The 21281-nt window shown below is 54.2% G+C and overlaps 1 protein-coding gene across 2 annotated transcripts in view; it reads left to right on the top strand.

The window, feature by feature from the left end:
- The window catches only part of UNC5B (unc-5 netrin receptor B), a 55205-nt gene extending 33924 nt beyond the window's left edge, over window positions 1-21281 (top strand). The window contains exons 2-17 of one of the 2 annotated variants that reach the window (XM_068196946.1): window positions 5171-5392; window positions 8793-8936; window positions 10531-10634; window positions 11164-11344; window positions 11867-12034; window positions 12496-12660; window positions 13340-13372; window positions 13871-14065; window positions 14355-14747; window positions 15329-15416; window positions 15499-15667; window positions 15762-15995; window positions 16835-16984; window positions 17241-17405; window positions 17488-17675; window positions 18475-21281. In XM_068196946.1, coding sequence (XP_068053047.1) covers window positions 5171-5392; window positions 8793-8936; window positions 10531-10634; window positions 11164-11344; window positions 11867-12034; window positions 12496-12660; window positions 13340-13372; window positions 13871-14065; window positions 14355-14747; window positions 15329-15416; window positions 15499-15667; window positions 15762-15995; window positions 16835-16984; window positions 17241-17405; window positions 17488-17675; window positions 18475-18640 — 2765 coding nt within the window. In that variant the 3' untranslated portion in view covers window positions 18641-21281. The remainder of the gene's footprint in view (window positions 1-5170; window positions 5393-8792; window positions 8937-10530; window positions 10635-11163; window positions 11345-11866; window positions 12035-12495; window positions 12661-13339; window positions 13373-13870; window positions 14066-14354; window positions 14748-15328; window positions 15417-15498; window positions 15668-15761; window positions 15996-16834; window positions 16985-17240; window positions 17406-17487; window positions 17676-18474) is intronic. The other variant, XM_068196947.1, reaches the window with a different exon arrangement.

Genomic DNA, 21281 nt, shown 5'->3' with positions numbered 1-21281 from the left:
GCCCACACGGCTGTGTGGGAGGCTGAACTTGGCGGAGCAAGGATGAGAAGGGGATGCCTGGGGAAAAGAGGATGATGTTTGGGGGAGGAAGGACGCTCAGGGTGCTTTTAGGAGGGAAAGTTTGGGTGTGTGTTACCGCTGGACACAAAGTTGTCCCAATGGCAGTCTGTGATGGGAAGCCCATGGGAATAGGACAGGACTGGGCCGGTGATGCCTTGCTCCTCCTGAGCTCAGGGATGGACTGGAATGTGGTGGCATGCATTTGTGTCCCTCCAGGGCTGGCAGCAGGGATGCCCTCAGTCAGGCAGGGATTCTGGAATGGCAGGGAGCCATGCCATGGCTCCAGCATCAACATTTGCAGGAGTTGAAATGGCAACAGCACTAATCTCTAAATGAGCCTGTTCATTTTCTCCCCGGAGGCAACAGGAGGGGGGATTTGGGGTGGGGGGATGGCCAGCCCCACTCCAGCCTTCCAGACACCTCCTGGAGCCAAGCTGGTGGCTGGAGCATCCCCTCCATCTCTGTCTCTGGAGCCAGAGCCATTCCCATCCCTGCTGGGGGATTGGGAAGGGGGATTGGGAAGGCAGATGACTCCTCCTGTGTTGCTGCAGATAAGCTGTCATATATTTTTTCATTTCTCCAGGAGGATTTTAACCCACCTGGCAGGTTTAACTCTTCCCTGCCAGGCCTTCCCAGGAGCCAGCGCCTGCCCTGAGGCAGGCAGGAGCGTGGGGAGGTGGAGGCAGAAGGGGTTAAGTGTCCACAGCCACCGAGATTTAGCAGGAGAAACCCAGGCATCCCAGCCTAATCCCTGCATCCTTACATCGCATCCCTGCCCGCCTGGTACCGGCAGGAGGGATGGCGGTGGCGGGGGTGATGGGCAGCCACTAATGCTCCTGTAATCTTCCAAATATTTGGAGGGATAACAATTGCAGGAGAGAGGATTTTAACGCTTTCCTGGGGAGGTTTGCTTGGCCATTGCTGCATGGGGAGTTGCTTCCCGGGCTCGCCATCCCCGGTGCCGCGTGTTTGGGGTGATGGAGGGGGGGTTAAGGCTGGATCCCGGCCCCGGTGCTGCTCCCTTTGGGGGGGAGGTGGGTTTGGGGTCTGGATCTGACAAAGTTGCAAAGGCTGGCAGCAAACATCTGCAAATCACCCTCCAGGGAACAGATGCTGCAGATAATCCAGCTCAGCCCCAGCAGATTAAAATGTGTGATGAGGGATGGGGAGAGGAAAAGAAGTGCCTGTTCCCCTCCTCCCTTTTCCTCTCGTTGTTCCTACTACACTCATCCCCAAGGCTTCAGGATTTGGTCCCGTGGGTTGAGCTGGGAGCTGCCCCCTCTTTAGCTCTCCCTCCCCACAAAGAGCTCCAGACACCCCATAACACCATGCCCAAGTCGTGTGAGATTGTGGGACGGCGACAGGCTGGGACTTCCAAAAAAAACCCCAGAAGAGATCTGGGAAGCAGGCACCCACCTCCAGCAGGAAGGAGGGAAGCCGGCAGATGGGAACCCCCTGCAGACGTCTGTCAGGGAGATGATTACAGGCAGCGGAGCGCGCTCTCAAATATTTATTAGTTTGTCACTGCTGGGAGTTTTATTGCTGGTGTGATTGCAGGACTGGAAATCCCGGCTGTGCGGGGCTCCTTTCCTGCTTTCCCATGCCAAAGCATCTCCCGTGCCTGCTGCTCCTGCGGTCACTGGGCCACAGTGTCACCCGGCGTGGCACCGGAGCCTCTGGAGGTGACGGCGTTGCACCACTGGGGGGGTGTTTTGCAGTTGTTGCTGGGCAGTCAGGGCACACAGCAGCAGCAGTTGCTCCTGCACAAGCAGCGTGTTCCTCCCCACAGCGACTGTGTGTGGATTTTTTGGGGGGCCCCCCCATGAATGTCGGCAGAGCGAGAGGTTTCCCATGCGGCGGGTGGCCGGGCGTTGGGAGCGGGGATGAAAGGCTGGCTTGATGGCTTATGATAAATGTGCCCAGCATGGTTCTCCTCCCTTTTCTCATCCAAATCCCCGTTGTTCCTATGCCTTAATTCTTCCCCAGTGTGTTTAAATAGCAGTGACCGTTTCATGCCGGAGGAAAACGCCCTGCCCAGCTGCAAATGCTTTTTCCCAGCTAATTTCTGAATGGAAAAATCACCCTCCCCCTTGATTTGCTCCCATCCATGAGTCTGAGGCATCTGTGGGGTTGGGGCTCCATGGCATGGCCCCAGTTGTGATTCTGCCATGAAGAACCCATCACCCTTTTCCCCTGTCTCCTGTTAGAACTGCTTTTTTGACCCCATATCTTTCCTGGCCAGAAACAAAAGATCTCTCAGCTGTCATGAATTTGCAGGATTTTAATCTTCCCAACATGCTCCTGGCTTAAAAGGTTCAGGTGCTTTGGGTTCAAACCTTAAACCCAGCAGGTCTTTGTAGCCACCAAAAGTAGATGTTGGATCTGGCTGGTGACACCATCCTATTCCCCCACCTTCATCACCAAAATCACTGTGCCCACATGGAGAAGAACCTTAAAGACGCAGCATTTATTTGGGCAGACCCCCTTTTGGAGCAGGATCTGGATGGGATTTTTGGTACCACCAGGAGTGCCTCAGCCCCAAACATTGTTCTGGGGGCCCAAGTGGCTCCACTGCAGCCTTCACCCTTCCTGCTGCAGATGATCCCGGTGAGTCACAAATCCGGCATTTTCATCCCCATCCGGCCGTGACTCATCCCCTCCCAGCTCCTCTTGGATGACCTAAAGTCTTGTTTAGCATCACCAAAGTGGTGGTGAGGTGGGAGAAAACATTTCCTTGGTGTTGGCTGTTGGAGAAGGAACTCTCCTCCTGGCCCGTGGTTTTGGATCAGAGCCATGTGCACTTTGGGGTGTCAGCTCCGTAGGGGAAGATCCTTCCAAAAACTGGCTCTTGAGGATACCTGTGCCCATTCCCAGCTTCCAAGCTCAGGTCTGACTTTGCCACAGGGATGCAGGGAGCATCATATCAGGGAGGTTTGCACACAAGCCCGTGAGTGAAGTTTTGTTGGCTGCCTCTGTTGCCAGCTCGATTATCTCCTGCCAGCCCCCTTTGCCAGGGAATTTAGAGCCACGGCGTTGAAGCGTTTTTTGAAATTAACCAAAAAAACAGCACACAACCAACAAAACAACAACCCGGTGGATGAAAAATTGAGTAGCAAATTAAAAAAGGGTGGGGAAAAAAGGGGTATTTGCTGCTGTGATAGGTGAAAGGCTGCTCAGCAGGAGAGGAGAGCAGGAGCAGTGGCCTGAGCTGGTCACAGGGAGCAGTGTGGGATTGTTCAGGGTGGGGGTCACGCACCTTGGCATTCCCTGTCTCCCTGCCTGGGAAAATTACAGGTCTGCAAATGAGATGGGGGAGGAAATAAGCAGCAGCAGAGAGGTGGGGAAGAGCCAGCCAGAGAGAGAGAGAGAGAGAGAAATTAGCCCGGAGTTTAATTCATTGTTTCCAAAAGAGCAGTTAATGGATTATGACAAATGTCCTACCGCTCTCCCTTAGTGCTGTGTTAAATGGAAATGGAAAGTCAATTTTCCTAAATGGATTTTAAACGACTGACCTCGTGCTTTTTTTTTTTTTTTCCCTCACTGATTTTTGCTCAGGAGGAAGCCTGGTCATCTTGTTTTCTCGATGCATCTGATTATATTTTTTTTCTCTTCTTCCTCCTCCTCCTCCTTCTCCCAGCTTGGGATTCTGATTCTCTCCGTGCGGCACTGCTCCTTGCCAAGGGTGATGAAGGGAGTGGGCTCCTTTCTTTTCCCTGCCAGCTCTGGAGATGTTATCGTGGGGCTGGGGATATTTACTGTTTTCCTGCACGCTGCAGTGCCTGGAGTTGAGAATCACAGCTCTGGCTGGGGGAAGAGAGGAGGAGGAAAAGCTCATAACTCCTTTGAGTGTAAAGAAAAGCCTCGAGATGTGACCTGACTGCTAGTGAGATTCCCTGGAACAACAGGTTAAGCAGCAGCATCCCTGTGCACCTGTGTGGGGGGTTTTATTACTCCTGTGATATTTGGGGTCGATCTTATTGGGCTGGAAATGGGTCTCCTGCAGATGATGCTCAGCTTCAGTCAGAGCATCAGAGCTTCAGAGCATCTTCCCAGGCTGCTGCTGGGAATGAGGCACCCTGGGCTCCCACTCCTAAGGGATAACATTCCTGTGTGAGCACTGAGCTGCTCACCCCTTTCCAAGATTTTTCTTGGCCTGGCCTGAGCAGACACGACCTCCAGTTGTTTTTGCATTTAGATGGCTTTTGAAAGCAAACAAGCAGGAATATGGAGCTCCCCAGGGCACAGCCCCCTGGTTTCTGGGATACTGGGAATCCTGGTGGCACCTCTGGGTGATGTTCCCTGGAGCTGGCTGGGCTGGAAGCGATCGTTCACCTGTTGGATGATGCTGAAATCCAAGTGTTGGCAGCGGGTGAGATCCCAAATGCAGCTCCAGTGAAGGTGTGGATGGCTGAGATTTGTCCTGGGGATATGGTCAGCATTCCCAAAGTGCCCTGCCAGCATTTTGCTCAGAGCATGCCCATGCATTACTCAGGGCCGTGAGGAGGAGGCTTGGGGTGGGGGACACCAGCCCCTTTGGAGCCTTTCTGTGTCCCCATCACCATCCATAGACCTGGGCTTGTTTTGCTTTTCCCCCCGCAGTGTCCTCTAGTGAGATCACCCAGGCTTTGGGCTCAGGGTATGGATGGGGGCCCACTACCCAGGTGAAACAGGATTGATCCCACAGCTCTGGTTTGCTTTCACAGAATTCACAGAACCACTGGGTTGGAAGAGACCTTCAAGATCATCAAGTCCAACCCAGCCCCAACACCTCACCTAAACCCTGGCACCCAGTGCCACATCCAGTCTGTTTTTAAACACACCCAGGGATGGTGACTCCACCACCTCTCCGGGCACACCATTCCAGAACTTTATCACTCTTTCCTATAAAACTCTTTCCTAATACCCAACCTATATTTCCCTTGGTGCAGCTTGAGACTGTGTCCTCTGGTTCTTTCAGCTGCTGCTTTGCCGGTTTTTGGGCAGCCTCCAGCCCTGTTTTTGCTTTTCCACGCATCCTCAGCTGCTGTTGCCACCGCTATGTGCAGGGCAGGGAGGGAGCAGTGGGGACGGGGACATGGGGCAGCTCCTGAGCCTCTGGGTGTCCTGGCAGGGCTGGAGTACAGCGATGTGCTGCCCGACTCCTTCCCGTCGGCGCCGGCGGAGACGCTGCCGCACTTCCTGCTGGAGCCACAGGACGCCTACATCGTGAAGAACAAGCCCGTGGAGCTCGTGTGCCGCGCCAACCCCGCCACGCAGATCTACTTCAAGTGCAACGGCGAGTGGGTCAACCAGAACGACCACGTCACCAAGGAGAGCCTGGACGAGGTCACCGGTGAGCAAAGCCACTCTCTGCCTTCCTTCTCTCGCTGCTTTCCAGGCCCTTTTGCCTCTTGCCACATCCACGCTGTTGGTGGTTCTCCTCCAGGCAGACCATTGGTGAAAGCACCGTGGTGGTGCCATGGACACCGCACCCCCCAGAAGCTCAGGGAAGTCACCCTGCCTGATTATTTCACTTTTACCCTTGTGCAGGACTTGGGGTTCTTACAAGGGATTTTGAAGGCAGCATGTTTAAATCTGATTAAAAAAAAAAAAAAAAAAGGGACTGCTTTTCTACAAAATGCCTAATCAACATGTAGGAGTCATTGCCAGGAGGGGTGGCAAAGGCTGGCAGCTTATGCAGGTTCGCAGAGGGATTAAGTGTTTAATGGGTAATGAGAGCAATTGCAGGTAGGATTTGAAATGCCTGTTGATGGCAAATGAGCTCTTTTCTGCCTCAGAGGATAAGTCAGCCTCTGACTGCCTGGAACAGGGTGAGAAGGTGGCTTAGGCATTTTAGGGGGGGTCTTACTCCATAGGATTGGGCTCTGCAGAGCTCTTCGGTCCATGCCTTGAAACATCCTGGCCTGAAAACAAGATATGTGGGGTTGGATAGATCATATAATCAAGTAGATTTGCTAAAATTGGGATGCTTTAGCTCGGCATGCACCTTTTCTGCACCAGTTTTGGCACCTGTGGCTGATCAGGAGTGGAGGAAAATAGTCACATTTCCCCTGTAAGATCTGCCCTCTGCAAATCCCTGCACATGTGGCATCTGGAGGGCTTTAAATCAAGCCAGCCTTTTGAACTGCAGTGGTGTTGGCCTTGGAAGGCAGGCTGGGCTTAGAGGAGAGACTTCACCAACCTGGAGGAGCCACCAGTATTTTGACAGAATCTCCTCTTGTCCCTGTGATTTTTCCCACCCTTGCCCTTCCATGGTATCTCTTGCTCTCCACCCTGTAGTAGCCATGAGCCGGTCTGTGCTCGGGTGCATCCCCGAACCTGCTCTGGAAAGGGAAGATCCTTCCTTTCCTCTCCAGCTTTTTGAACCTTTCCTCCTAAAGCTGCTTTAGCCATTCGTGGGGTGTTTTTCCTCTAGAGGAAAAATAGTCAGAGATACCCAGCCAGGGTGTTCCTTTGCTTCTCTGGAGGCTGACAGGAGCAGGTGACACTCTGTTCCTCTCTTTCTGGGTGCATCTCCACCTCCCAGCTCTTGCAGAGGCCAGATTTGAAACCCTCACCACTGTGAGGCAGACTCAGTGCTGGTCAGTGACCGAGCAGCCTTTGCCAAGGGTATTTTAGTTTATTTATAACATCTGGCCACACTGGGTTCAGCTAAAGGCCTGTGTGGCCCACACGCAGCAGTGGAAGATGCTTAGGGGAAGATCATAGAACCAGGACAAGGAGGGAGCAGTGGAGCTGTCCTGTCACCCTCCCAGCTCTCCACCATTCACCACCAGGCACTCTCAGCTCTGGTGGCACATCTGAGTAGTGTGGTCCAGCCCTGGGTGGAATCCCCCCTTGTTAATTTGTCTAATTGCTGTTAGGACTCATTTCTCTGGAGCGTCCTGTAGGATGCCTTAGTGATGTGCAGTGTGGAAAGAAGCACTCTATTTCATAGACTCATGGAATGGTTTAGGTTGGAAGGGACCTCAAAGATGATCTACTTCCAACCCCCTGCCATGGGCAAGGACACTCTCCACTATCCCAGGTCATTCCAAGCCCTGTCCAGCCTGGCCTGGAACACTCCCAGGGATGGGACATCCAACTGAGCAACCTGTTGCTGTGGGAACTCACTTGCTTTGGTCCAGCATCTCCCTCTCAGATTCCAGTCTGCTGTGTGCCAGCAATTTGGGGAGGAAGCAGCACACGCCTCCTTCATCCAGGCTTCAAAGATGGCATTGCTGCTATCAGGGAGTGAACTGACAGTGCCTGCAGGTGATGTGGTGCATGTTAAAACTGCTGGTGTGGGCATCTCTGTCTGGCAGCCTCCCTAAGGAAAAGGGAGCTGGAACCAAAGTAGTTTAACGTGGTAAAAAATCTGCATTTGCAGCGCCCGGCGTTGTTTGGGAAAGCTGCTGGAAAGGGCAGGGGGGAGAACCGGGCACAAAGGCACGGGTTAACATGGTTAGTTTTCAAGTGTCCTTGGTTAAAAGCTTGGAAAAAGGGACCTTTAAGAAGAAGGGGAGAAAAAAAAAAAGGAACTTTTAAGATGACGTGTCTTGAATGAGCCTGGCTCAGTAATGCTCTGACTGCGTCTGATCCAAAACATTTCATGCGGAAGAAAGCAAAAATAGGCCAAGTCAGAGAGGATAATTCAGCTGGGTGAGGAGGGCTGGGCGGGGAGAGCAGCTCTGTTTGGGTGCCTGGAAGCCCTCAGGAAGTCACTCCTGTGTGCCATGAAATCAGTCTTCAGTTTTGGGTGGTCACTGATTGCAGTGGGGACAGAGGTAGAGCATTTGCAGGATTCTTCCCACTTTTCCAGGGTGCTCATCCCACCAGAGCTTCCCAGATAGACAAGAGGGATTGGAGCTATATCTGCATTCTGAGTCCTCTTAAAATCACAAAAATGCTTGGCCCAAATACCTTTGCTTTTGGGGTTTTCTTGTTGTGGTTCTTTTTTTTTTTTTTTTTTCCCTCCTGAATAGTGACAAAATAAATTGTATTTCCTTGCCAGTTCTTCTGCAGGAAGGTGGCAGGGAGACAGTAATTGCTCCTCACGGCACTGGGAGTGAGCTGTAACAAAATTACAGCTGGGGAGCGTGTGGCTCTCGATCACTGTGAAATTGAGGCCTTTTTAAAATAGAAACTGAAAAAAACCCCAAAACGGGCAGGTATTGCTTAAAATAAGGAAAAGTAAGGCCCAAGTCCCTCCTGCCCTTGGTGGTGATCATTGGTGCTCCTGCAGTCCAGGGGACCATGTCCTGGTTGTGGTGGTGTCACCTTTGTCATTGCCCCCCTGCCATGGCCAGGCTGATTTCTTTAGTGTTTTATTTGTCTTGTTATATTAGTATTCGAGTGGCACAGACAGGAGCGGTTTCTCCCCACAACAAAGCCTGGGGGAAGCACCCTTCAAACCCTGGTGGGTGGAAAGGGGTATGGGCATGTTGGCGATGTGGGAGAGAGCTGGTGTAGGAGGGCGATGCCTTGAGAAATGGTGAAGAGATTCTGGTCCTGCTGAGCTGGACTGGGGGGAAAAAAGAGGCACTTCCACATAGTCCACTGCCCTGGCTTCATCCCCAAACCATCCTTCAGAGGGAACAGTCTCCCTGATTTGTGAGGTGCCAACCCCAAGAAGAGAAGCCTCCAACCCTCTGTCCTCCAGCTTTGCACGTGCACCCTCTGGGGTGCTGCCTCAGTTTCCCTGCTCCTGGCTGCTCCTGCCCATCGGATGCCGTGCCTCTGTCCCCTTGCAGGGCTGCTGGTGCGGGAGGTGCAGATCGAGGTCTCCCGGCAGCAGGTGGAGGAGCTGTTTGGCCTGGAGGATTACTGGTGCCAGTGCGTGGCCTGGAGCTCGGCGGGCACCACCAAGAGCCGCCGGGCCTACGTCCGCATCGCCTGTAAGTGCTGCTCCTGATGCCTCAGGTTTTAGCTTTTATGTCTTTCAGATTCTGTGCTGCTTTAGTGTGTGGGTCTGGGCTTCACATGAGGGGATGGTGAGCTCTCTGCACAGAGCAGGGACACAAAACAATTCCTTCCCTAGCTGGGGACCAAGGACAAATGATCCAGATCTCAGCCCCAAGAGCATAAACAATGTGGGCTGAAGAGAGAAAAACAAGCAGGATGGGACTTCATGGGCTAAAGCTATACTTTGACAATTAGTTCCAATATGCAAATGGACCAGAGCTTCTAAAAGTGAGAGACCCCGGGAGCAGTCGTGCATTTTGGGACCATTTTGGTTCATCCTGGGTGCAGCCCTGGCTGGGCTCTTGTGCTGCCCAAGGTGGATCCATGGAGGAGATCCTTTTAATAAATCCCTGCTTTGTTCTTTAACTCCGTCTGGCCTCTGTTCTAGGTCAGCCTTCAACCGGCATCACTCCCATCTCCAAAAGCTCACTCCTTCTCCACTTTCTGATCAGTTTGGGATGACCCATCCTTGCTGGATGACCATGGTTTTCTCTCTCCACCCCCGCTGTAGCTTTGTTTCTGAGAGTCACCGTCCCCGCCTGCCGGGGCGGTGGCACTACCAGGGTTAATGCCGCAGTGCCCAGCAGCGTGCTCAGCGCTTCCTAGGGTTTTATTATCCTTAATAACCCAACTGATGGCACCTTGCACGCTCAGCGGCTCCGCGTCCTCCGAGTCCCTGCTGTCACACGTCACTGCCCTGAGCTGCTGTTCGGGGCTGTCAGCCTGATCAAAGGCAAGTTAGTCAGGCTGGGCCCGCCTGAATTTGCTCCATGAGCAAATGAGACGATGGTGGAGCTACAGGAGGACAGCCAGGCTTCCCCAGTCTCAAATGGAGTTTGGTGTTAGAGGGATAATAATCCAGCAGGTTATCCAAAACAGAGTGATGGATCAGCTACGCTGCTGAAGGGTTATGCTGGCAAAACCAGAGACTCAGAGAACCATAGAATCACAGAAAATGTTGGGTTGGAAGGGACCTTGAAACTCACCTCATTCCAACCCCATGCCATGGGGAGTGACACCCTCCTCCAGACCAGCTTGCTCCAAGCCCCCTCGAGCCTGGCACTGAACACATCCTTGGTGGTTTTTCTGAGCAGAGGGTTCAGGAGCCACATGGAGAGGTCTGGGAGCTGTAGCAGAGGATTGCAGCACCATCTAGTGATGCTCCTGCTCCTTCCCGGGCTCTGGAGCAGGACTCTGCTGTGTCTCCCACATCCCGAGGGCCTCTGCTGGGAGGGATGAAGAAACGGTGGATAAGCTCAGGTTAGCCCCAAAAGGAAAAGACAGGATGGGGTATAAGCCTGCAAGCACATGAAGGAGGAAATGTATCATCCACCATGTGCTGCCCCAAATCCACCCTGGAAAACATGGTTCTTCAGCTCCTTCCTCCCAGGGCACGTTTTGCCCTGACTGTCTGTGCCAGAGGGACTTCCTGACTTCAGGGTGCTTGGTGATGAGGTGCTCAAAGTTTTGGTGGTTGCCCTGTCCTGCTGCAGGCTGGTAACCCCTCTTTTCTCCTTCCCCTCCCAGACCTACGGAAGAACTTTGATCAGGAGCCGCTGGGCAAGGAGGTCCCGCTGGAGCACGAGGTGCTGCTGCAGTGCCGCCCGCCCGAGGGGGTCCCACAGGCTGAGGTGAGTGGCTCCTGAAGGAATGCAGGGTGGGGTACCCCATCCCACCCTGTCCCATCCCATCCCATCCCATCCCATCCCATCCCATCCCAGATGATCTCCTGTCAGCTCTCATTCAGAGCAATGGCTTATTTTGCGCAGCACCCTCTCAGCACACTTCTCCCACACTTCCTGAGGTGCCTCAGAGGGAAGATCTGACAAGGAGGCACCCAGGGAGTTGTCTGGATGGGAGCAGTCACCAGTGGGAGCTGAGGGCTGGGAAAATCAGTCCGGATGGGTTTTCCTACCATGGTAGTGGAGCTTTCCTAGCCCGCAGCTTTGTCAGCCGCTGGGAGCTGTGTGTTGGAGGGAGCCACAGTGCCTCATCCTTGGTCAAAACACCAGTAACATGCCCCAGTCAGGCCTGGTTTGGCCCAGTTCTCAGGAGAAATAAAGCCAGTGAGAAGCAAGGTTGTCCAGTCAGTGGTTAAAGTGCTGAGGACATCTTTGCTCTTGGTGATGGCTTAATCCCCATCCCTTCCTTTCCTGCCAGGTGGAGTGGCTGAGGAACGAGGATGTCATCGATCCCAGCCAGGACACCAACTTCCTGATCACCATCGATCACAACCTCATCATCAAGCAGGCCCGGCTGCTGGACACTGCTAATTACACCTGCATGGCCAAGAACATCGTGGCCAAGCGCCGGAGCACCACGGCCGCTGTCATCGTCTACGGTACCGGCCCATGCTCCGGGAAGGGGACCTTTGGTGCTGGCTGTGTCCCCAAGCCAAGAGGGATTATGGGCACTTCCTGGGAGTGGTAGGAGTGAATTAGGGCATGGTGTTAGGTGATAACCAATGTCTGCAGAACAGGAGCCTCTAATGGCTTCCACAAGCAGTAAGGAGAAGTTTGAGGTGGAGGGGTGAAGGTATTTCTGAACATTCTCAGCTGGGTAGGAGGGTGGATGGATCCAGGCGGGTTGCTCTGACTCTAAAGCAGCTGGAAAACTGTATTTGGCTGAACTTTGCTATGAAATCAAAGATCTCCTCAGGGCCAGACACAAAAATATTTGCCAAGCGGGAAAAGGACCACAGCAGTCTTAAGCATCTTGGGCATGGGGTGGTGGCACAAGAGGGAGTTCTGTGGTTTGCTGTTCATGAGGCTGGGCTGTAACAAGGGGTCACAGAAGGTGTAAGGTCTCGAGGCTTAGCTGATGGATTGGGCTCCAGAGCTGACTCTGCCCATCTCCTCTGCAGTGAATGGTGGCTGGTCCACCTGGTCCGAGTGGTCTCCGTGCAACAACCGCTGTGGCCGGGGCTGGCAGAAGCGCACTAGGACCTGCACCAACCCCGCGCCCCTCAACGGCGGCTCCTTCTGCGACGGGCAGCCCTTCCAGAAAATCACGTGCACCACCCTCTGCCCAGGTAAGGAGGGTTCAGAAACTGCCTGTACCCCAGGCTGTGGTTGGGATTGTTGGCATTGTTCAGCCTGGACAAGAGAAGGCTCTGAGGTGACCTAATTGCAGCCCTCCAGTACCTCAAGGGAGCCTACAAGAAACATGGAGAGAGATTATTTACAGGGGCCTGGAGTGGCAAAACAACAGAGAATGGCTTCACACAGACAGAAGGCAGGATTAGATGGGATGCTGGGAAGAAATTCTTCCCTGTGAGGGTGAAGGCCCTGGCATGGGTTGCCCAGAGAAGCTGTGGCTGTCCCTGGATCCCTGGCAGTGCCCAAGGCCAGGCTGAATGGGGCTTGGAGCAGCCTGGGATGGTGGAAGGTGCCACTGTCTATGGCAGGGGGTTGGAACAAGCTGGTCTTGAGGAGCAGTGGGATAAACTCCCCAAAGTGGGAAGGTTTTACTGACGCTGCCATGTGCTCGCAGTGGATGGCGCGTGGACGGAGTGGAGCAAGTGGTCAGCGTGCAGCACCGAGTGTACCCACTGGCGCAGCCGCGAGTGCGCGGCCCCTGCGCCCCGCAATGGCGGCAAGGACTGCAGCGGGGTGCTGCTGGACTCCAAAAACTGCACCGATGGCCTCTGCCTGCACAGTGAGTACCCAGGAGGGTGCCACGGGCATGGGGACGTGCCACAGGAGATGCCACTCTGGCATTTGGCCACACTTTGTTGGCTGTGCCGCCGACCTGGTGGAGCGGCCGCTGCCACCTGAGTTTTAAGTAGTGTCTTTAAAAAGGTGTTTTCAAGCAGATTCACCCCTTCCAGAGTTATTTCTTACCTGGAGGAAGAGATATTGGGGATTTGGGGGGATCTAAATGTGCCGCTGGCATTGAGGCCCCTGTCCCGCCCGGCCCCTGTAGGTTTGGGGTCTCTGCTGAAATAAAGCTGGTTGTGGGTAGACAGGGCAACAGGAGGGGTGTCTCAGCCACACCATGAAAACACCTTTCCTGCATCACTGCTGGGAGTCCTGGAGGTGTTTTTTTGAGGAAATAAATACATTATGGCGGTAATGGTGCTGCTACCTGTGAGTGGGCATGCTGAAGGCAGCCAATGCTGCCACCTGCTGCTGTGTGACAGCGCTGTCCCCTTTACTGCCTGGGCACGGGGATGTCCTTGTCACCATGCTTCTACCTGGGTTTTGAAATGCCCCAGGGAATGATGTTGATCTCCCACACCCCTCACCCTGGGCTGGCTTTCCTCCCACTTTCTGTTTCATCTCATCCCCATCATCACCTTCACCTTTTTCTTTTCTAACTTTGTTTTTCCTAACAGATAAAAGAATTCTAAACGAGCCCAAAAGCCACCGTAAGTGCTCATTTCATGGCCATTTTTTTTTTTGTTTGTTCCTGTGGTTTTGTTCTGTTGAACCCATGGCAGGGACTCCCTGGCAGCTGGCTGAGGAAAGGGTGGGAAGATGGAACAACTAAAGTGCATTCTAAAAGTCCTGTGGGCTCCTCGGGGTTGTCTCTGTTAGGATCTGAGGGTTGCTCACAGCTTCATGAACCTGAGCTGCACAAACCAAACATTTCTGGGACTCTTGGTGCTCAGGTGAAGTTTGCACAAGCTGTGGCCAGGTGTCCTCCTAAGGTCTGAGGGCTTCACCTCCATCTCATTCTCTGGCATTGCTCTTGACTTCCTGCTCTTAGAGAACACTTTCCATCCTCTTGCCAGCCTTTCCAGCAGGCCCAGGGCACGTCCTTCCACCCATGCCTGAGTCAGTGGTGGGACTGGGGAGCGATGGTGGGTCTTGACCTGCTTTTCTGCCACCCCTTTTTTCACCTCAGCGTCTTTAATCCCTCTCAGTGCTGGAGGCCACGGGCGATGTGGCCCTGTACGCCGGGCTGGTGGTGGCCATTTTCGTCTTCATCGTGATCCTTATGGCCGTGGGGGTAGTGGTGTACCGGAGGAGACGCCGGGATTTCGACACAGACATCACGGACTCCTCGGCCGCTCTGACCGGAGGGTTCCACCCTGTCAACTTCAAGACGTCCCGGCATGGTAAGAGCCATGGAGGTCCTCACCAGCCTTAGGTCTAGCTCCCGGTCCCGTTTTCGTGAGGGAATTACTGATTTTTGAAGGCTGAAGGTTCTGTGGAAGTGGTCAGGTGTTGATGGTGGGAATCAGGGCAGCTTGGTCTGGTTCCCCATGGCAGGGGTTTGGAAGGAGATGGTTTTGAAGGTCCCATCCAACCCAAACCATTCTGGGATGTCTTCCACTCAAGCAGTACTTCTCCATGCCCTTGCTTGCACTGCTGTCTTCATCCCACCTGTGTTTGCTGCCCCTGCAGACAACCCTCAGCTGCTGCACCCGTCCATGCAGCCGGACCTGACGGCCAGCGCGGGCGTGTACCGCGGCCCCATGTACGCCCTGCAGGACTCCTCTGACAAGATCCCCATGACCAACTCCCCCCTGCTGGACCCCCTGCCCAGCCTCAAGATCAAGGTCTACAACTCCTCCACCACCTCCTCCTCGCCGGGGCTGCACGACGGCACTGACCTGCTGGGGGGGGTCCCCGCCGCCGGCACCTACCCGGGGGACACCGCCAGGGACGGGCACTTTGCCAGTGTGCGGAGCAAAGGCCTGGGCTCCCAGCACCTCCTCAGCCTGCCCCGGGAGCATGGCTACAGCGCCAGCGGCACATTTGGCTACCTGGGGGGAAGGCTCACCGTGCCAGGCACAGGTAAGCCGCAGGCTGGGATTGTGTGGCTGCTGAACCATCATCTTGTCCCTGCGCGAGTGGCCCTTTGCTATCCCAAACGTGGCTCAGGGAAGGAAGGCAGAAAGCCATTCCTAAGCCAGACATCTCAGGCTAGAGGTTACAGCCTCCTTGGGCTTGCCTTGGTCTTTCCCTGCCATTGATCCAGGGCCAGCGCCTTGCAAAAGAACCCAAAGATTAGGATTTTCCTTCCTAGTGAAGAAAAAGCATTGGTCTGGCTCATCCCTGCAAGCAGTGCAGCCATGGGACAGCCCAGAGAAGCTGTGGCTGCCCCATCCCCAGAAGTGTGAAAGGCCGAGATGGACAAGGCTTGGAGCAGCCTGGCACAGTGGAAGGTGTCCCTGCCCAAGGCTGGGGTGCTGAAACTGGGTGATCTTTAAGGTCCCTTCCAACCCAAAGCATTCCATGATTCTGTGATCTGGAGGTGTTCCTCTCTGTGCTGCCCTGGCTCCCTGCTCTTCTTGTGCTCTCTGGCTGGGGTGGAGAGTGGTTTCTCCCTCATTCCCCCCTGTGCCTGTGACTGACACCTGTGTTTGCCATTCCAGGGGTGAGCCTGCTGGTGCCCCACGGGGCCATCCCCCAGGGGAAGTTCTACGAGATGTACCTGGTGCTCAACAAGGCTGAGACAGCCCTGTAAGTCACCCCGCTGGCCACCCACTCCTCGTTGGCCACCACGGAGTTCCCTGTCCAACCTCTGTCCCCTGTTGCTCCCCAGGCTGCCCTCTGAGGGCACACAGACAGTGCTGAGCCCTGCAGTGACCTGTGGGCCCACGGGCCTGCTCCTGTGCCGCCCCGTCGTCCTGACCATTCCCCACTGCGCCGACGTCAGCTCCTCGGATTGGATCTACCAGCTGAAAACACAGTCCCACCAGGGAAACTGGGAGGTAAGGGGGCACCCAGGCCCTGCAGCCAGCAGAGACCCTGGGGGGCACAACCCCTTGGATGACAGACCGACCCTCCATCTTGATGTCTCTGTAGGAAGTTGTGACCCTGGATGAGGAGACCCTCAACACTCCCTGCTACTGCCAGCTGGAAGCCAAGTCCTGCCACATTTTGCTGGACCAACTTGGCACCTATGTCTTTGTGGGAGAGTCCTACTCCAGGTCAGCCATCAAGAGGCTCCAGCTGGCCATCTTTGCCCCCACCGTCTGCACCTCCCTGGAGTACAGCCTCAAGGTCTACTGCTTGGAGGACACACCAGATGCTCTGAAGGTAAATATCCCCTTCCCAAAGCTGTTGGTGCTGGCAGGCAGGATGCTGCCTGGTGCCTCTCAGGATGGCCTGGCCCTGGGGAGCAGACAACCTGATGCAACTGCCTGCAAAGTGACCACAGTGAAATAACGAGGTGTTTACTGCTTTGCCTGTCCTTCCTCGTCCTCTGCCAAGGAAACTGGGAGGGCGTTGTTTAGCTCCTCTGCTGGGACCCCTCCTGCAGGCATTACACAAGAGGTTTGGCTGCTGACAGGCAGGTTTTTTTATAGATCCTGCATGGATTTGTGTCTTTCCCTGCCCTGGAATGGTTTTGTGGCATAGATAACATTCAGTGCATCACAGGAAGCTGGAGTTTGGATGCTTTGGCTACTTGGACCCACAAGTGCTGGGCTGTTTGATTCTCTGTGACTTGTCCAGTGGATCCTGTTGGAACAGATATGGTGCCTCTAGGTGGGGATGTAGGCAGGGCTCTGGCTCCTGGCTTGTCTTTTTCTCCTAAAAGCTGCTGGTGTGATGAAGGAATGGTGTTAAAAGCAGAGTGGCACCCTTCAAGGGAGGGCCTGACCCTTGTGTTGGAGCTTTGTGTTCTCCAAGGAGTATGGAGGCATTTATGGATGCTCACATTAGGAAATTCAAGTTTTAGGTAGGGCTGGTGTATGAGATGGGCTGGTAAGTTCTGTTGGGGTGGCAAAACCTATTCTCCGTGGGCTTGAGGCTGCTGCTGGCTCTTCTTGGCAACTCCTCTCCCCACTCCATCCTGGCTTTGGGTGTGAAGGTGGGCAGAGGAGCAGCCCCTGCCCTTCTCCTGTGTCTCACCCTGCCTGTCCTGGTGCCCACAGGAGGTGCTGGAGCTGGAGAGGACACTGGGAGGGTACCTGCTGGAGGAGCCCAAGCCCCTGCCCTTCAAGGACAGCTACCACAACCTGCGCCTCTCCATCCACGACATCCCCCACGCGCTGTGGAGGAGCAAACTGCTGGCCAAGTACCAGGTGAGGGGCTGACGTGGGGGCAGCTGGGCTTGCAGACTGGGAGCACCATCTCCAGCCAGGCACCACAGGGCTGTGGTGCTGAGTTGTCTCCCAAAGGGATAGAGGAGGAAGGGGAGCCGTTTTCTGCTCTTTTTTGTGGGATGCTCTCTGTGAGGTCCTGCTGTCCCACCTCATCCCTCATGGGGGTGGCTGGAGGAGGTGGGAGCTGCTGGAGCTGCTGGAGCCTTGGCTGAGCCCGTGCTTTGGCGGCCCACAGGAAATCCCCTTCTACCACATCTGGAGCGGCAGCCAGCGAGCGCTGCACTGCACCTTCACGCTGGAGAGGTACAGCCAGGCCTCCACCGAGCTCACCTGCAAGATCTGTGTCCGGCAGGTGGAAGGGGAAGGGCAGATCTTCCAGCTCCACGTCACGCTGGGAGAGGTGAGCAGAGGGCAGGTGAGGAGGAAGCTGGGGACACGCTGGGACATTTCAGCAACGTCTCACCCTGTCCTTCCTCTTCCAGCACGGCAGCTCCTCCGACACCCTCCGCTCCCACCACAGCGGTGCCACCACCTCCACCACCACCCAGGTGGGACCCTACGCCTTCAAAATCCCCCTCTCCATCCGGCAGAAGATCTGCAACAGCCTGGATGCTCCCAACTCCAGGGGGAACGACTGGAGACTTCTCGCCCAGAAGCTTTCCATGGACCGGTGGGTCTCCCCAGGCCTTGCTTTCCCTTCCTGTGCCCCCAGCAGGGAGGCTTCACTCAGTGCTCCTTGTCAGCTGTAGACATCCAGTCCATCTCCATCCTGTCTCCAGATGGAGACAGGACTCCATCCTGTCCTAGACATCCAGGACATGGAGTGGGGTTGTGTCCAGCTGTTTAGGTGCATCCATAAATGGGGATATAGCTCTGCACAGTTATATCCATCTCTATCCTTGGATATGATTTTCAATTTTAAAAGAGGAGAGTTTAGATGAGATATTGGGAAGAAATTCTTCTCCTGGGGGTGGTGAGGCTCTGGCACAGGTTGCCCAGAGAAGCTGTGGCTGCCCTATCCCTCGAAGTGTTCAAATCCAGGTTGGACAGGGCTTGGAGCACCCTGGGATAATGGAAGGTGTCCCTGCCCATGGCAGGAGGGTTGGAACTAGATGATCTTGAAAGTCCCTCCAACCCAAACAATTCTGGCATCCATCTGTGCCACAGTTCTGTGTCTCCTGTCACTTTGAATGGCCCTTGTTTATCTGGGACAATGGCTGTGCCATTCCCACCTGGTTTCACCCCAGGACCAAAGGGAGAAAGGGTAATTTCAGCAAAGCAAAGCTTACATTGCTTTTGCATGAATACCAGCTCTGTCTAAAAATTGCAGACGGTCTCTCGAGGGCGTTGGCATTTGTGTTACAGCATTTCCATCAAAGTTCATGCTCCAAACAGGTCCAGCATCCTCCCTTCTGCCATCTCCAAAGGGCACCACAGCAGCCCAACCCTCCTCTGCTTCTCCCTTTCAGGTATCTGAACTACTTTGCCACCAAAGCCAGCCCCACCGGGGTGCTCCTGGACTTGTGGGAAGCCGAGCACCAGGACGACGGCGATCTCAACACCCTGGCCAGTGCCTTAGAGGAGATGGGCAAGAGCGAGATGCTGGTGGTCATGGCTACAGAGGGAGACTGCTGATGGTGCTCCCCACGGCTGGGGGGCCAGGAGGACGAACCAGGGGGTGAGGAAGGGTCCTCCCCCGATGGCAGGGGGAGGCACATCCGTCCTGAGCGGGGAGGGGCCGCGGCCGGCGCTTCTCCCGATCACTGTCAGCCTTAGAGACCCATCCTCAGCGTTTACAAGCAATTCAAGTGTTACACAGCATTCCTCCTCCTCCTCCTCATGGCACGGGGAGGAATTAGGGCTTCTTGAGTTGGGATGGGGGCTTTCCTTTTCCTTCTTCTTTTTGGGTTCCCTTCCTCCTCCTTTAATAGCATTTCTGCGTTGAAGAGATGAATACAATCCAGGCTTAACTTCTGTCAAAGGCTTCAGGCAGCTTAACGAGGCAAATAGGAAAGAAAAAAAGGAAAAAAAAAAGTTTCTTAGGAAACGCAAATAATTTATTATCCAGATCTTTGGATGTGTCCTTTTTAAAAGAAAAAAAAAAAAAAAAGAAGAAAAAAAGACAGAATTTATAAATCTTTTTTTTTTTCGGTGTGTGAGAGCAAGAGTGTCGCTGTGGTCAGGGTGGCAGAGAGAGAGATTTCATTGGACACACTTTTGTAGGGAAAAGCGTGTGATCCAAGTTGAGCAAAATGTGTTTACATGTCCTGGGACCCCCAGGGAGTCTGGAGGGTGAAGTGCCTCTCCACCCCTCTGGTTCAGGGCCAGCTCAGACCCTTCCCGCAGCTTTTGTCCTTGCAAACTCTCTTTTCCCTGGCAGTGGGAATGATGGGTCCCGCTCCACCTGCAAGGAGGGATGAGGGATGCTGCCCTGTATTTAGGGTTCAGGGTGGGGAGAGTGCATCCAGATATGGGTATTTTTAATGAATTCTTCCCTGGCATGGTTTGGGGGAGCTTTTTAGGATGACTACGCCTTCATTTACATAACTTCAGTACAAACCAAAGATTTCAGTCCTGCGCCAAACTCCGGACTCAAGGCTAAACGGGGGATGTTGTAAACCCAGCAGGATTTTGCAGTGAGCACCCCAAACCTGGGCTTGGGAGTCAGAGGGAGGTGATGAGCAGGTGTGGAGGGGTCAGGGGAGAGTAGGGGCTGGCGGGCTGGGATGTGGCCACTTCAAACTGCCTCCACTTCAGCTCCCTGCACTCCTGCCTGGATTTTGATGCAGTATTTCAGCACGGATTCAGGGAGGGATACTCTGGTATTCCCAAGCTGCCAACCAGGCTGAGCATTTTCACATGAGGGACAGCATCGTGAGCAGTGCTCAGGTTCCCATCCCTCACTGCAGCTCCTGTTTTTCCCTGGAATAGGCTTTTTATAACGATGGAGAAGCTGTGGGGTGAGTGGAAAGTAATCAAGTGGTAGGCAGGAACAAGGTTCCTCACACAGATACGGTGTCTTGATGAAGGTAAAAACTTTAGGTTGCCTGCAGGTAGAAATAGTTACTCACTGAGTGCTGTATCTTAGAAGCTTGTCTGTTTAAAAAAAAAAAAAAAATAGGAAGGGGGTGGTAAGCTCAGGATTAGACTAGGTCACACAGCCAAGGCTGTGGATTCTCCATCAGTTGAAGTATTAGGAGCATGTCCTGCTCTGGGCTGCAGAGCCCTGGATCTGTGTCGTGGAGTGGCTGTGTCATCCCACAAAGTGCTGGGCACAGGAGCACACTCAGGGAGCCTGGAGAGCATCACCTGCACAGGGCTGCTCGGGAGGAGCTTTCAGTATTTCTGGGACAGGATAGGATTCCTGTGGGCAGCTCCTGAGGCACTGCTGGAAAGCACCGAGCTGCTCCCTGCTGTGTCTCGCGGTCCCTGGTGTTCCCTTCTTGCTGAGTTTTGAAGGCTGTGGGAGAAAAGGGATCTTTCCCCCTTGTGCTGGCTGGGAAAACTGCTGCTGGGTGAGCTCCTGTGTCACATGGGAAGGGGTTTATCCATCCTTTGGGTTGTATCTGACCATTTCTGAGAGCCTCGGAGCTAAGGAAGAAAAAGCAAATTTGGAGAGCAATAAAGACTTGATGGACCCATCCAGCTGCCCATGGTCTTGAGGGCTCCTTTCTCAGTTCCACGGGGTTCTCGGAGGGATGAGATGCTCTTTCAGGTCACCTCGGAATCTCTCTCGCTCCCATTCTCTGGTTTGTGGATCACTGTGCTGGGATGTGTGTCTGTCTGTTCATCCCTCTGTCCTGCCCACGGGTGCCTCTGTCCATCCCCCTCCATCTCTGTCCAGCTCCCCCTTCCTTTGGGCAGGCAGCAGCCACTTGGCTTGGCTGAAGTGCATCTTTGGGGAGATTCTCCCCGTTTTTCTGACCAGGGAACCTGCAGCAGGAGCAGGGCAGGGGGGATGCAGGGTTTGCCTCCATCTGCCACGGGTGCCAGCTCCCAGGAGCCCTCCACAACTCCCAGGGGTCTCTCCAGCCAGGCATTTTGGCCAAGGCAGCAGCCCCGTGGTCTGGCAGTGTCCATCTCTTGCTCCGAAATGTGTTTCCATATTTATATGTCCAGGGGATGGGCCTGGTGGCGTCCTCTAAACCCGTGTCTGTTCATTCTGTAAACTAAAGAACTGTAAATAAAGTTTAGCATTCCTATTGTAACAAATTAATTTTTATGCAATAAATTATATTTCCTAGTCTAATTAAAAAAAAAAAAAAAAAAAAGGAAA

Source organism: Anomalospiza imberbis, chromosome 8 (assembly GCF_031753505.1).
Source record: "Anomalospiza imberbis isolate Cuckoo-Finch-1a 21T00152 chromosome 8, ASM3175350v1, whole genome shotgun sequence".
NCBI classification, from domain to species: domain Eukaryota; kingdom Metazoa; phylum Chordata; class Aves; order Passeriformes; family Viduidae; genus Anomalospiza; species Anomalospiza imberbis.
The sequence above is the reverse complement of the archived record's forward strand: the minus strand, read 5'-3'. Positions and strand labels throughout refer to the sequence as shown.